This window comes from Solea solea, chromosome 7 (genome assembly GCF_958295425.1).
Source record: "Solea solea chromosome 7, fSolSol10.1, whole genome shotgun sequence".
NCBI lineage: Eukaryota > Metazoa > Chordata > Actinopteri > Pleuronectiformes > Soleidae > Solea > Solea solea.
The window spans coordinates 22,514,455-22,531,418 of NC_081140.1; the positions used below are offsets into that span (position 1 = coordinate 22,514,455).

At 37.3% G+C, this 16,964-nt stretch overlaps 1 protein-coding gene across 2 annotated transcripts in view; it reads right to left on the reverse strand.

The window, feature by feature from the left end:
• Positions 1–9,742: 9,742 nt before the first annotated feature.
• The window catches only part of yap1 (Yes1 associated transcriptional regulator), a 28,073-nt gene continuing 20,851 nt past the window's right edge, over positions 9,743–16,964 (reverse strand). For both annotated transcript variants that reach the window (XM_058633857.1, XM_058633855.1), the window contains 3 exons: positions 15,094–15,221; positions 13,809–13,921; positions 9,743–12,720 (listed from right to left, as the gene is read on the reverse strand). In XM_058633857.1, the coding sequence (XP_058489840.1) occupies positions 12,485–12,720; positions 13,809–13,921; positions 15,094–15,221 (477 nt within the window). In that variant the 3' untranslated portion in view covers positions 9,743–12,484. The remainder of the gene's footprint in view (positions 12,721–13,808; positions 13,922–15,093; positions 15,222–16,964) is intronic.

The following is a 16,964-nucleotide window of genomic DNA, read 5'->3' on the forward strand; positions in this document are numbered from 1 at the left end:
TGTCAATTTTTGGACGACATACTAACCTACGACTTTTTGTTTAAATTTTGGACAACATACTAACCTATGACTTTTTGGTCAATTTTTAGACCACATACTAACCTATGACTTTTTGGTCAAATTTTGGATGACATACTAACCTATGACTTTTTGGTCAATTTTTAGACGACATACTATAGTATGACTTTTTGGTCAATTTTTGGACGACATACTAACCTATGACTTTTTGGTCAATTTTTGTACGACATACTAACCTATGACTTTTTTGTCAATTTTTAGACGACATACTATAGTATGACTTTTTTGTCAGATTTTGGACCACATACTAACCTATGACTTTTCTGTCAATCTTTAGATGACATACTATAGTATGACTTTTTTGTCAAATTTTGGACGACATACTAACCTATGACTTTTTGGTAAAATTATGGACGACATACTAACCTATGACTTTTTGGTCAGATTTTGGAAGACATACTAACCTATGACTTTTTGGTAAATTTTGGACAACATACTAACCTATGACGTTTTGTCATATATTGTGTTTCTTAAGTAAAATGTATAACTAGAATGTCACTTATTCTAGGTGGCCGAGTGGTCTGTGACACTCCTTTCTGTGTGCAAGCTTCCCCAAAGGGACACCGGTTCGAGTCCTGCTGCTGACTGTAACTAAGATATTTTTAGGTGATTTTGGACGTCATACTAACCTATGACTTTTTGGTCAGATTTTGGACCACATACTAACCTATGACTTTTTGGTAAAATTATGGACGACATACTATGACTTTTGTCAAATTTTTGGCGACATACTAACTTATGACTTTTTGGTCAGATTTTGGACGACATACGAACCTATGACTTTTTGGTCAGATTTTGGACGACATACTAACCTATAACTTTTTGATCAAATTTTTGGCGACATACTAACCTATGACTTTTTGGTCAATTTTTGGACGACATACTAACCTATGACTTTTTGGTCAAATTTTTGGCGACATACTAACCTATGACTTTTTGGTAAAATTTTGGACGACATACTAACCTATGACTTTTTTGTCAATTTTTGGACGACATACTAACCTATGACTTTTTTGTCAAATTTTGGACGACATACTAACCTATGACTTTTTGGTCAATTTTTAGACACCATACTATAGTATGACTTTTTGGTCAATTTTTGGACGACATACTAACCTATGACTTTTTGGTCAAATTTTGGACAACATACTAACTTATGACTTTTTGGTCAATTTTTAGACACCATGCTATAGTATGACTTTTTGGTCAATTTTTAGACACCATGCTATAGTATGACTTTTTGGTCAATTTTTGGACGACATACTAACCTATGACTTTTTTGTCAAATTTTGGACGACATACTAACCTATGACTTTTTGGTCAGACTTTGGACCACATACTAACCTATGACTTTTTGGTCAATTTTTCGACGACATACTAACCTATGACTCTTTGATCAAATTTTTGGCGACATACTAACCTATGACTTTTTGGTCTGATTTTGGACCACATACTAACCTATGACTTTTTGGTAAATTTTTTGACGACATACTAACCTATGACTGTTTGGTCAAATTTTGGACGACATACTAACCTATGACTTTTTGGTAAAATTTTGGACGACATACTAACCTATGACTTTTTTGTCAATTTTTGGACGACATACTAACCTATGACTTTTTGGTCAAATTTTGGACAACTAACTAACCTATGACTTTTTGGTCAATTTTTAGACACCATACTATAGTATGACTTTTTGGTCAATTTTTGGACGACATACTAACCTATGACTTTTTGGTCTGATTTTGGACCACATACTAACCTATGACTTTTTGGTCAAATTCTGGACGACATACTAACCTATGACTTTTTTGTCAAATTTTGGACGACATATCATAGTATGACTTTTTGGTCAAATTTTGGACGACATACTAACCTATGACTTTTTGATCAAATTTTGGACGACATACTAACCTATGACTTTTTGTCACATTTTGGAAGACATACTAACCTATGACTTTTTGGACGACATACTAACCTATGACTTTTTGGTCAACTTTTGGACGACATACTAACCTATGACTTTTTTGTCAATTTTTGGACGACATACTAACCTATGACTTTTTGGTCTGATTTTGGACCACATACTAACCTATGACTTTTTGGTCAATTTTTGGACGACATACTAACCTATGACTTTTTAGTCAAATTTTGGACGACATACTAACCTATGACTTTTTGGTCACATTTTGGACGACATACTAACCTATGACTTTTTGGTCAGATTTTGGACGACATACTAACCTATGACTTTTTTGTCACATTTTGGACGACATACTAACCTATGACTTTTTGGTAAATTTTGGACGACATACTAACCTATGACTTTTTTGTAAAATTTTGGACGACATACTAACCTATGACTTTTTGATCAAATTTTGGACTACATACTAACCTATGACGTTTTGTCATATATTGTGTTTCTTAAGTAAAATGTATAACTAGAGTGTCACTTATTCTAGGTGGCCGAGTGGTCTATGACACTCCTTCCTGGGTGCAAGCTTCCCCAAAGGGACACCGGTTCGAGTCCTGCTGCTGACTGTAACTTAGATATTTTTAGGTGATTTTGGACATCATACTAACCTATGACTTTTTTGTCAATTTTTGGACGACATACTAACCTACGACTTTTTGGTCAAATTTTGGACAACATACTAACCTATGACTTTTTGGTCAATTTTTAGACCACATACTAACCTATGACTTTTTGGTCAAATTTTGGACGACATACTAACCTATGACTTTTTGGTCAATTTTTAGACGACATACTATAGTATGACTTTTTGGTCAATTTTTGGACGACATACTAACCTATGACTTTTTGGTCAATTTTTGTACGACATACTAACCTATGACTTTTTTGTCAATTTTTAGACGACATACTATAGTATGACTTTTTTGTCAGATTTTGGACCACATACTAACCTATGACTTTTCTGTCAATCTTTAGATGACATACTATAGTATGACTTTTTTGTCAAATTTTGGACGACATACTAACCTATGACTTTTTGGTCAAATGTTGGACAACATACTAACCTATGACTTTTTTGTCAAATTTTGGACGACATACTAACCTATGACTTTTTGGTCAATTTTTGGACGACATACTAACCTATGACTGTTTGGTCGGATTTTGGACGACATACTAACCTATAACTTTTTTGTCACATTTTGGACGACATACTAACCTATGACTTTTTGGTCAAATTTTGGACGACATACTAACCTATGACTTTTTGATCCAATTTTTGGCGACATACTAACCTATGACTTTTTGGTCGGATTTTGGACCACATACTAACCTATGACTTTTTGGTCAAATTTTGGACGACATACTAAGCTATGACTTTTTTGTCAATTTTTGGACGACATACTAACCTATGACTTTTTGGTCAAATTTTGGACGACATACTAACCTATGACTTTTTGGTCTGATTTTGGACCACATACTAACCTATGACGTTTTGTCATATATTGTGTTTCTTAAGTAAAATGTATAACTAGAGCGTCACTTATTCTAGGTGGCCGAGTGGTCTATGACACTCCTTTCTGGGTGCAAGCTTCCCCAAAGGGACACCGGTTCGAGTCCTGCTGCTGACTGTAATTTAGATATTTTTAAGTGATTTTGGACATCATACTAACCTATGACTTTTTTGTCAATTTTTGGACGACATACTAACCTATGACTTTTTGGTCAATTTTTGGACGACCTACTAACCTATGACTTTTTGGTCAAATTTTGGACAACATACTAACCTATGACTTTTTGGTCAATTTTTAGACCACATACTAACCTATGACTTTTTGGTCAAATTTTGGACGACATACGAACCTATGACTTTTTGGTCAATTTTTAGACGACATACTATAGTATGACTTTTTGGTCAATTTTTGGACGACATACTAACCTATGACTTTTTGGTCAATTTTTGGACGACATACTAACCTATGACTTTTTTGTCAAATTATGGACGACATACTAACCTATGACTTTTTTGTCACATTTTGGACGACATACTAACCTATGACTTTTTTGTCAAATGTTGGACAACATACTAACCTATGACTTTTTTGTCAATTTTTAGACGACAAACTAACCTATGACTTTTTTGTCAAATTTTGGACGACATACTAACCTATGACTTTTTGGTCAATTTTTGGACGACATACTAACCTATGACTTTTTGGTCGGATTTTGGACGACATACTAACCTATAACTTTTTTGTCACATTTTGGACGACATACTAACCTATGACTTTTTGGTCAAATTTTGGACGACATACTAACCTATGACTTTTTGATCAAATTTTTGGCGACATACTAACCTATGACTTTTTGGTCGGATTTTGGACCACATACTAACCTATGACTTTTTGGTCAATTTTTGGACGACATACTAACCTATGACTTTTTGGTCAAATTTTGGACGACATACTAACCTATGACTTTTTGGTCAAATTTTGGACGACATACTAAGCTATGACTTTTTTGTCAATTTTTGGACGACATACTAACCTATGACTTTTTTGTCAAATTTTGGACGACATACTAACCTATGACTTTTTTGTAAAATTTTTGACGACATACTAACCTATGACTTTTTGATCAAATTTTGGACTACATACTAACCTTTGACTTTTTTGTCAATTTTTGGACGACATACTAACCTATGACTTTTTGGTCAATTTTTGGACGACCTACTAACCTATGACTTTTTGGTCAAATTTTGGACAACATACTAACCTATGACTTTTTGGTCAATTTTTAGACCACATACTAACCTATGACTTTTTGGTCAAATTTTGGACGACATACGAACCTATGACTTTTTGGTCAATTTTTAGACGACATACTATAGTATGACTTTTTGGTCAATTTTTGGACGACATACTAACCTATGACTTTTTGGTCAATTTTTGGACGACATACTAACCTATGACTTTTTTGTCAAATTATGGACGACATACTAACCTATGACTTTTTTGTCACATTTTGGACGACATACTAACCTATGACTTTTTTGTCAAATGTTGGACAACATACTAAACTATGACTTTTTTGTCAATTTTTAGACGACAAACTAACCTATGACTTTTTTGTCAAATTTTGGACGACATACTAACCTATAACTTTTTGATCAAATTTTTGGCGACATACTAACCTATGACTTTTTGGTCGGATTTTGGACCACATACTAACCTATGACTTTTTGGTCAATTTTTGGACGACATACTAACCTATGACTTTTTGGTCAAATTTTGGACGACATACTAACCTATGACTTTTTGATCAAATTTTTGGCGACATACTAACCTATGACTTTTTGGTCGGATTTTGGACCACATACTAACCTATGACTTTTTGGTAAATTTTTGGACGACATACTAACCTATGACTTTTTGGTCAAATTTTGGACGACATACTAACCTATGACTTTTTGGTCAAATTTTGGACGACATACTAAGCTATGACTTTTTTGTCAATTTTTGGACGACATACTAACCTATGACTTTTTTGTCAAATTTTGGACGACATACTAACCTATGACTTTTTTGTAAAATTTTTGACGACATACTAACCTATGACTTTTTGATCAAATTTTGGACTACATACTAACCTATGACTTTTTTGTCAATTTTTGAACGACATACTAACCTATGACTTTTTGGTCAATTTTTGGACGACATACTAACCTATGACTTTTTGGTCAAATTTTGGACAACATACTAACCTATGACTTTTTGGTCAATTTTTAGACCACATACTAACCTATGACTTTTTGGTCAAATTTTGGACGACATACGAACCTATGACTTTTTGGTCAATTTTTAGACGACATACTATAGTATGACTTTTTGGTCAATTTTTGGACGACATACTAACCTATGACTTTTTGGTCAATTTTTGGACGACATACTAACCTATGACTTTTTTGTCACATTTTGGACGACATACTAACCTATGACTTTTTTTGTCAATTTTTAGACGACATACTATAGTATGACTTTTTTGTCAGATTTTGGACCACATACTAACCTATGACTTTTCTGTCAATTTTTAGACGACATACTATAGTATGACTTTTTTGTCAAATTTTGGACGACATTCTAACCTATGACTTTTTGGTCAAATTTTGGACGACATACTAACCTATGACTTTTTGGTCAAATTTTGGACGACATACTAACCTATGACTTTTTGTCACATTTTGGAAGACATACTAACCTATGACTTTTTGGTCAAATGTTGGACAACATACTAACCTATGACTTTTTGGTCAATTTTTGGACGACATACTAACCTATGACTTTTTGGTCAATTTTTAGACGACATACTATAGTATGACTTTTTGGTCAATTTTTGGACGACATACTAACCTATGACTTTTTGGTCAATTTTTGGACGACATACTAACCTATGACTTTTTTGTCAAATTATGGATGACATACTAACCTATGACTTTTTGGTCACATTTTGGACGACATACTAACCTATGCCTTTTTGTCAATTTTTAGACGACATACTATAGTACGACTTTTTTTTCAGATTTTGGACCACATACTAACCTATGACTTTTCTGTCAATTTTTAGACGACATACTATAGTATGACTTTTTTGTCAAATTTTGGACGACATTCTAACCTATGACTTTTTGGTCAAATTTTAGACGACATACTAACCTATGACTTTTTGGTCAAATTTTGGACGACATACTAACCTATGACTTTTTGTCACATTTTGGAAGACATACTAACCTATGACTTTTTGGTCAAATGTTGGACAACATACTAACCTATGACTTTTTGGTCAATTTTTGGACGACATACTAACCTATGACTTTTTTGTCAAATTTTGGACGACATACTAACCTATGACTTTTTGGTCAATTTTTGGACGACATACTAACCTATGACTTTTTTGTCACATTTTGGACGACATACTAACCTATGACTTTTTTGTCAATTTTTAGATGACATACTAACCTATGACTTTTTTGTCAAATTTTGGACGACATACTAACCTATGACTTTTTGGTCAAATTTTGGACGACATACTAACCTATGACTTTTTGGTCAAATTTTGGACGACATACTAACCTATGACTTTTTTGTCAATTTTTAGACGACATACTATGGTATGACTTTTTTGTCAAATTTTGGACGACATACTAACCTATGACTTTTTGGTCAAATTTTGGACGACATACTAACCTATGACTTTTTGTCACATTTTGGAAGACATACTAACCTATGACTTTTTGGTCAATCTTTGGACGACATACTAACCTATGACTTTTTTGTCAAATTTTGGACGACATAGTAACCTATGACTTTTTTGTCAATTTTTAGACGACATACTATAGTATGACTTTTTGGTCAATTTTTGGACGACATACTAACCTATGACTTTTTGGTCAATTTTTGGACGACATACTAACCTATGACTTTTTTGTCAAATTATGGATGACATACTAACCTATGACTTTTTTGTCACATTTTGGACGACATACTAACCTATGCCTTTTTGTCAATTTTTAGACGACATACTATAGTACGACTTTTTTTTCAGATTTTGGACCACATACTAACCTATGACTTTTCTGTCAATTTTTAGACGACATACTATAGTATGACTTTTTTGTCAAATTTTGGACGACATTCTAACCTATGACTTTTTGGTCAAATTTTAGACGACATACTAACCTATGACTTTTTGGTCAAATTTTGGACGACATACTAACCTATGACTTTTTGTCACATTTTGGACGACATACTAACCTATGACTTTTTGGTCAAATGTTGGACAACATACTAACCTATGACTTTTTGGTCAATTTTTGGACGACATACTAACCTATGACTTTTTTGTCAAATTTTGGACGACATACTAACCTATGACTTTTTGGTCAATTTTTGGACGACATACTAACCTATGACTTTTTTGTCACATTTTGGACGACATACTAACCTATGACTTTTTTGTCAATTTTTAGATGACATACTAACCTATGACTTTTTTGTCAAATTTTGGACGACATACTAACCTATGACTTTTTGGTCAAATTTTGGACGACATACTAACCTATGACTTTTTGGTCAAATTTTGGACGACATACTAACCTATGACTTTTTTGTCAATTTTTAGACGACATACTATGGTATGACTTTTTTGTCAAATTTTGGACGACATACTAACCTATGACTTTTTGGTCAAATTTTGGACGACATACTAACCTATGACTTTTTGTCACATTTTGGAAGACATACTAACCTATGACTTTTTGGTCAATCTTTGGACGACATACTAACCTATGACTTTTTTGTCAAATTTTGGACGACATAGTAACCTATGACTTTTTTGTCAATTTTTAGACGACATACTATAGTATGACTTTTTTGTCAGATTTTGGACCACATACTATAGTATGACTTTTTTGTCAATTTTTAGACGACATACTATAGTATGACTTTTTTGTCAAATTTTGGACGACATACTAACCTATGACTTTTTGGTCAAATTTTGGACGACATACTAACCTATGACTTTTTGGTCAAATGTTGGACAACATACTAACCTATGACTTTTTTGTCAATTCTTAGACGACATACTAACCTATGACTTTTTTGTCAATTTTTGGAAGACATACTAACCTATGACTTTTTGGTCAAATTTTGGACGACATACTAACCTATGACTTTTTGGTAAAATTTTGGACGACATACTAACCTATGACTTTTTGGTCAGATTTTGGACCACATACTAACCTATGACTTTTTTGTCAATTTTTGGACGACATACTAACCTATGATTTTTTTGTCAATTTTTGGACGACATACTAACCTATGACTTTTTGGTCAAATTTTGGACGACATACTGTAGTATGACTTTTTTGTCAAATTTTGGGCGACATACTTACCTATGACTTTTTGGTCAAATTTTGGACGACATACTAACCTATTACTTTTTTGTCAAATTTTGGATGACATACTAAACTATGACTTTTTCAACTTTTGGTCGAAGAGGGTTAGCATTTAAATGGTCATTTGTTGGTGGTCCTTAAATGAGACCACAGTGGTGAAGAGCGTCGGGTCGGACAATGAACAAGCTGTCATTGTGCAGCTATCCCTGGGTGCAAACGGAGGAGGATGCCGCTACATCTCGGGCGAATGTCCATCGAATATCCGATCTGAAAGTAATTTCACTGCAGTCACAGAATTTAAAAATAAAAGTGTTTGTTTTATCGATCAACAATATATAGTAAGTATGAAAACACATCAGTAACAATAATTATATTTTAGCATTAAAAAGAACTTTTTGTGTATAAGTTAACTCACCAGTATGCAGAAGCTCTTTAACCAAAATAATATTTTAATGCTAAAATATAATAACTGGTGCATTAACCATTACAGAAACACAAAAAAATTGATTTCGATACTTACCTATGCTGTGGATTTAGGGCAGCTGGGGCATAAACATTACATTGGGTGGTGGTCTAATACATTTGTTAAGCACTGTACATGTGTAATAATAAATGAAGCTATAGAATAAAGCAAAGGATAAGAATATTCCAATGTAATTTAACATTTTGTCAGATTCAGCTGTATATTATAATGAACGCATAATTTATTCTCCAAAACACAAACCACACGGTGGAAAATATTACCACAAAGTATATAGTTTATTTCAGGTCAATTTCAAAGTATCATATGAAGAAAGAATATAATGTAACAGAATTTATTGTTCTAAAAACACATGCACATATCTATCAAAAAACGAATAGATCATTAATGAGTATAAATCATTTCATGTGCATTTAGAAAACTCTAAATACAAAATCCTTTAACTTGTGTGATTAGTTCTACTGCTACACCGACGGTCGACAGCTAATACGCTCGGACAGTTACACACTAAGTAAGCATAAAATCAGGTTTGTGACAAAATGCGTCGTTGCATCAAAATGAAAACTCTTGTCGCCGTGCAATACAAGCACTGCAGTGTACCACTCATTTTAGTTGCATTGTTCTCACCAACACTGTTTATCCATCTTTATCCATCATCAACATGATTTTAGTGATCAATAAAATCAAAACTAAAAAAAAAGGAAAAGAAAAAAGAGGTTTTTTGCACAGAACAATAATAATAATAATAATAAAAAAAGTTCATGTTCTCAAATCTAAAAACATATTGTTCCATCAAGGTAATGCTACCAATTATGTAATTGTTGGCAACAGAGTTGTTGTGGCATCCTGCGAGGCATCAACCAAGGGCACGCGTGGCAGCCTGATTATTCAGAGGTTACTGCACCAATTAAAACAAATGTAGTTGTGGTGTAAACATCAGCATAACATGATTATGAGAGAGTTGTCGGTGTGTGTGTGTTGTCTCCACTGCGACTGTAGCCATTCTTTTACTCAGAGAGCATGTAAACATGTGAGCCCTTTACAGAAGATAAAAAGAAAGAGAAAGAAACTTGCCTCTCCTCCTTTAAGTCTCAGGGTTAGTCACTCAAAACAACCACGTTGACTAAAAAAAGAAAGAAAGAAGAGAGCTACAGACTCCGACGTGACCACGAACACTTTAAAAAAAACAACAACCTACATTGATTTTCTCATTAGCTTATACAAGTTTGTTCATACAGAGGCTGATTTACATGTCATTTTCTGGACTCTGTGAAAGTGGAAGCAAGAATTAGTGTTGGTGTTACTTACAAACAAACGAACGAACAAACGAACAACAACAAAAAAAAAACATCTTTGGAATTTGCCGCCACAATTCCTTACTGAGATAATAACTGATTGTTTTCTTAATCATGAAAAGAAAGAAATTTAAAATCCACATAACTCACTAACAGTCAGTCAAACCCCCCCCCCCCGACCTTCGACGTTACCCCTCGACATGACTCTTAAACCTGCTTCGACTTCTTCACCAAGCTGTAGCCTTTAAATCCGTCATCTCAACACATTGCACGGCATCGCACTCTGGGGCTAAGCTCCGCCCCCTCTCTCTTTAGGAGGACAATTTGTAACTCTGGTATATTTGATCAAAGAGCTATAGTTTCTGTTTAGCCAAGAGATTTCTTTTTTCTTTTCTTTTTTTGGTTAATGTTTAGGAAAAGGATACGATAAGTAAGAAGCTGCGTGTGATCAACAACAACACAAAAAAAAAACAAAAAAACAATCACACTAATATGTATATAAGTAAATAAGAGAGAGGAAATGAAGTCATAACTGTATCCATCTGTGTCTTGGCAGACTTCTTCTTGGTGAGGTGAGGTGCTGTGATAACAGTCGACCCTGTTAAACGTATAAACTCCTCTAGGAAAGAAATTAAGAGCAAAAGCACAAATGCCGTTTGATCTACGCTATCATACATATGTAGTAACCTAAAAATAAAGATAGTACTAAAAAAGATAAAACCAAAAAAAAAAAAAAAAGAATTATGAGTTAGGCTTGGATAAGACTGTGATAAAAAAACAAAACAAAAAAAAGTTATTCCCTAAATCCCCTTATGTGTTTATAAAACAACAAATACAATTCTGATTATTGAACATTAGATAGAGGAAAAGTGTGGCTGATGTTTGTGAACGCAGCCTAATGCTTATCGCGGTACAGAAACTTGTTTGTGGTGCTCGCGTCTCAAAAAAAATACAACTGAAGGCACTTGATCTATCAAAGGTTTAACTTAGACTTGCTGGCACAGCCAAGCAGCAATGTAATCGGTCCCCAGGCTCCGACCCTCAGCCCGCCCTCGCAGCAAAGCGTCACGTCCAAACTGGGCCTTGCGTTAGTTAACCTTTACTTCCAAATCAGTATTGTTCATTATGCTACGAATACATCATTTTTGGTTTCTCAGGCTTGTTGAACACAATGAAAAACAACAAAAAAACAACGTACAAGGCCAAATATAAAGCTACTCGAGCTAAAGAAATAATGCAAAAGTCCCACACACACACAGTTCAAGTGGTGCTGCTTCACGCTGTGCTGCGAGAAAGAAGAGGCACCAGTGGCGCCGATCAGCAGTCCTTGCAGGAGTGACGCAGGTCTGCAAAGCTCAGGTAAGACGAGGGGAGAACAGGAGGAAGGAGCGACTCCTTCTCTAGGTAAAAGATTCACTGATAGACCTGTGAAAGATGTGGGGACCCTTTTTTGCACAATTGTCTGTTCATGGGCCAGCCTTGAAGACACAGACAAAATAAAGAGATAATACACGAGTGAAAAGAGAAAAAGAGTTACGGGAACACTGCCTCAGGGAGAGGTGTGGCCTTACGCACTGAGACAGAAGTCCAGAGAGGCTTGCTGAAATGTCTTGTAAAAAGCATCTATGATTCCTTCACAGATCTCAGAGCAGGCAGCAGTTCAGAGTGTAGAGGGAGGAGTCAGGAATGCGCCCCGCTCTGGCCTTCTATAACCATGTGAGGAAGCTCTCCTTGTCGATCTTGGTAGCTGCCAGCACGGACTCCATGTCGTTGAGGATGTCGGAGCTGAGCGCCTCCTGCAGGCTGGGCATGAGCTCCTCGCCCTCCACCGCCATGCTCTCACTCTCTAAGGTGCCCAGGTCCACATCTGTTCCCGGGATGGCGTCCAGGTAGTCGGGGAAACGACTGGGCTGTGTTGCCATGGAAGACTGGAGTGGGTCCCCTAATGAACGAGAGGACGAAGAAAGAAATGTAACTACTCAGAATGTCGAATGTTTTCAGGGGGGAAACTAAAGTAAATAATTAAACCACACGTGTAAACAGACTATTAAGATGAGCAGCCAAGCGGGAGGAGAACGCTCACATCAGCTGTTAATTGTGTGCAGGGGAGTTTGAGGATTTTCTAAAAGCGGCACCGTTACCCAAACACACAGTGGAAATAATTAAAAGACACCGTCACCATCAAACTCCATTATTACCAATGATGCACTTGATTAAATAGAACGTTTTGGTTAAATCTGATAACCAATGGCTATGAAATTGATGCCATTAAGGCTGCAATAGACGGGGGTCACTAGAAGAGTCACTGACTAATGAGTCTCATCTCCAGGTTGATTAAAAACCAACATTTTAGCTCTCTATACTAAGCCCCTCCCCCCACTACATTAACATGTCTGAGGCGAGGCAAAGGCAGTTTCACATCACAACCTGAAAGTCTTAGAGGAGGAGGAGGAGCACAAGTCTGGATCTGGCTCAGATCACTTGATTTCCATTATGCTGCTGAGAGATTATTGAGGGATTAGTGATCGATAACACCAAACACATGTTGCCTAAGCCGGCGCTAAAGCAACAGCATGTAACTGTTGCGGCACATGTTGTCGCTGCAGTAAAACGCGACACAACAAAAGGGAGACGTTTGATGACTTTCAAGTCTTTTCATTTGGCCCGATGTTTAGCATTTATAATATAAATAATTCTGTCAGTTTGAGCTTTTCTGACTCACTTCTTGTAGCGTGAACTGCTCAAAGTTCCATAATCCAAGGACAGAGGTTTAGGAGCAGAGTGCAAATAAATTCTCTCCTTTACAAGTCAGTGAACCAACAAAATCTCCTTCCTTTAAGATAGATTTTTAATCTTCTGAAGAGTTTCTGGGTAAAATTAAGGTAATAATCAATACAGAAGAAGACTGGGGAACTGATATTCTTTGCTCAAAATGATCCTTGTGTTATGTGTTAGGTGGAGGCCTTAAGTTTACTCAGGGTTTCTAATGAACTGGCTGTGCGGTTAAACGGTGTAGGAGTCCGGCCTCACCTGTGTCCATCTCGTCCACACTGTTGAGGAAGTCATCTGGAGTGCGTGGGACGCTGTAGCTGCTCATACTCAGGCCGCTGTCTGTGCTCTCATCCCTGGAGTGATAGGTCCCGCTGTACAACACACAAATAAAGAGAAGCTGCACTCAGAGGTCTACACAGATGCCAGCACAAACTTCATGATTTTCATCAGACTGGAGGACAAAAAAAGTGTGTGTGTGTGTGTGTGTGGGGGGGGGGGGGGGTGTGTGGATAAGATGACCTCGCTGATCTTCGCAATTCTACTTTGCAACCTAACTCTTTGTTATTAAACTTATATAAAACACTTTGTTATTAAACTTATTGAAAGCGCACAAGCAGAAGACTAACGGACCCCGGTTCCCCTGAGGAGACCATACATCTCCATACATTGCACATTTCAACATTTACATCCATTCGAATAACTGTGGCGGCTAATTCACAGTGACACCATTGAAATTGAGCTGCACTACTTCGCCCTCTGCTGCAGAATATATAAGATATATAAAAAAAAAAGAGCAACAATGAAAGGGGCAAAAGAGACAAAGAGGGTGTGAGAGAGACATTTGACAAGCCTATACTAATTAGCAGAGGAAAAATATGTAGGCAGAGTATGGCAGAGGCAGGATGAATGAGGCCATTGTGAGAGCAGGGGAGTGGAGGCAACAGGGAGGAGGGAAGATTAGGTTGGCCTGTCTACTGACTGGACCACATGTTCTCATGGCCTGCTTGCTATTCAGCTTTCCTCCACTTTGTCCCTTTACAGCCTGAATTGCGAGGAATTATTGACCGGTCTAACACGGGGCAGTGTCCACAGATAAGCGAGAAAAAGATCCCGTCAGTCGCTGAATTGCAGCTGTTTCAAATCTGCTTTTATCGACTCAAATTGTTGGAGTTTGGTTGTTTTTTTTTTTTTTAGTCATTTTTTTCCCCCTGAGCTGCAAAAACCATTTAAGCACAGTTTGCCTTTATTGCAGCAGGTGGCCACCAGAGGTCGTCATTGTGCAATGAACTCCAGCACAGCGAGAGCTGCTGGTGTTGAATGAGTCATAACCATGTGAAGAGGGTTAAGCCCAGAGACTGGCCCTCTGTTTTTACTACTTGTGTAACTGAGGGAGCTCTGACCAGAGCTCATACTCAAACAGCAGAGCTCGGATTCCCGACACATAATGGCTGCTGAGCTGAGCCGGAGCTCGAATGGTGGGAGCACGGACATGGCTCTGTCCAAGCGAAAAAATGTGGTTTTGGCTTCTACACGTCGCACCAACCTGTTGAGGAATGGGTCAGAGCTGTTGGCAGTCATGGTCCGGGCATCTTGGGCCATAGGGGAGGACACTGGGATTGTGCTGCCATCTTGTTCCATACTAGTCGGCAGCTGATTCCTCAGAGCGAGCTCCTGGGGGAGATAAAGTGCAACAAAAATGAGCAACACAATCAACCCCACCCCGACCTCAGACGCTAATTATAAGCAGCTACAGCTTCATGAAAATATTTTGAATCTGCCGTGTTCGCTCGCTGCTCCTCCGACACTGCAGAGCGAACAAGTTAGATTGAGGAGTTACACACACACACACACACACACACAGACACTTCCAACATGGCTGCTCTCCATTTCTGCCCATGCAGAGTGTCAGATTACATGAGGGGGCCGACCTCAGTTTGGAGACAATTGTTTTCTACACATGCTGTATCAGATAAGGCCGAGGATATGAAGTCATGTTTTTTTCACCTCCTTCCCTCTGAGCGCTCCGGCCGGAAGCTGCACTGATTTGACCGGCGTTGCTGTGTTTTTCAGATCTCACTGACATTTGAGGGCCATAGATGGCTAAGAGGAGGAAACCGACGAGATAACATGTTTTTTCTTGCCATTCTAGAAGTGGCTGGAGATAGCTTTTGTTGGTGTAAGCTGGACAGTGTCCTGAAGCAAGACCACAAATAAAAGGCCCTAATTTAGCTCGAAGGTTCTTCCTTTGAGATCTATCCCACAATCCTGTGCACACATGCAAACAATCTGGTCATGACAAGGAAATATGTAAGCTTCTGTGCCTTTTTCATACATGACTGGAGGAGCATCAGCTGTTATCAGGAAGACAAATACATCGCTACCCAATCGTCTCAGTTCTGCCATGTGGAAAACATCTGGGTGTGGCAACTTTTTGCCTTTCAGCTGAACTCCCTACACAGGCATCAGGGCTGCACAATTTCCTCCTGTATTAATACTCTGAAGAGTAAAACCTCCGTAAGTCGTGTAACAAACGTGTAGCGTTGTGTCTAAAAAGGTCAACAGGAGTTTGGGGGTATTGCTGGACTGTAGCCTGATAGAGGGGCTCTTCAAATGTTTTCCACTGTGATTTTTGTTTTTAACTGGAAAGTGTGGCTGCCTGAGGTTTGACTGAGGATTTAACAACTTCAGCTGTTTTTAGACATGAATGCCAAACGTTTGGAAAAAAGATTGGGCATTGGACATTTTCTGGTATGGACAGTCTGCCGCTCACATACGAGGAAACGCAGCGGGAGACTGTCTGGGTCTGATGTGCTGTTCCGTTTTTCTTTGATGTGTTCTTGCACGGGCTAAATTGGACATTTTCTGGACATTTGACAAGAGGGCTGTGGCAGGACGTTTCCTTTCCTATACGCACGCAGCCCTTAAAGAAGAATTTGGTGTATGTCTGAAAAGCGTTTCTTTTTTTTTTTTCAAAACCAAGGGAGAAAGCTTTCAGCGTAAATCACATTGTGCTTAAACTATAATATGTGCGTGCTATGTTTTAAAACAATAAATGTGTGTCCAGGCATGACAAGCATCTGCACCCATAGTACCCATAAAAAACCCAAGATACACTGAGCGTGTGCATGCAGGTGTAAACAGGAAGCAGATTTTCTTATCAGTATTTGTATGTAGTTTCAGGAAATAATGCCAAAGAGACACTACAAAGGAAACATCTTTAGTAAAATAAGTGTGTGTGTTAACGACACAATTGCAGCACCAAAAGGTCACTGTTTCTGTCCGTCCAGATGAAAGCTGACGCGAGGACAGAAGTCCTCACTGTAGCAGATGTAATGCATTTTAAAACAAAAACAGAGTTGCAGAAGCAGCCTCCCTTTACCCCATAATGACCTTTCACAGAGTTACCATTAACCT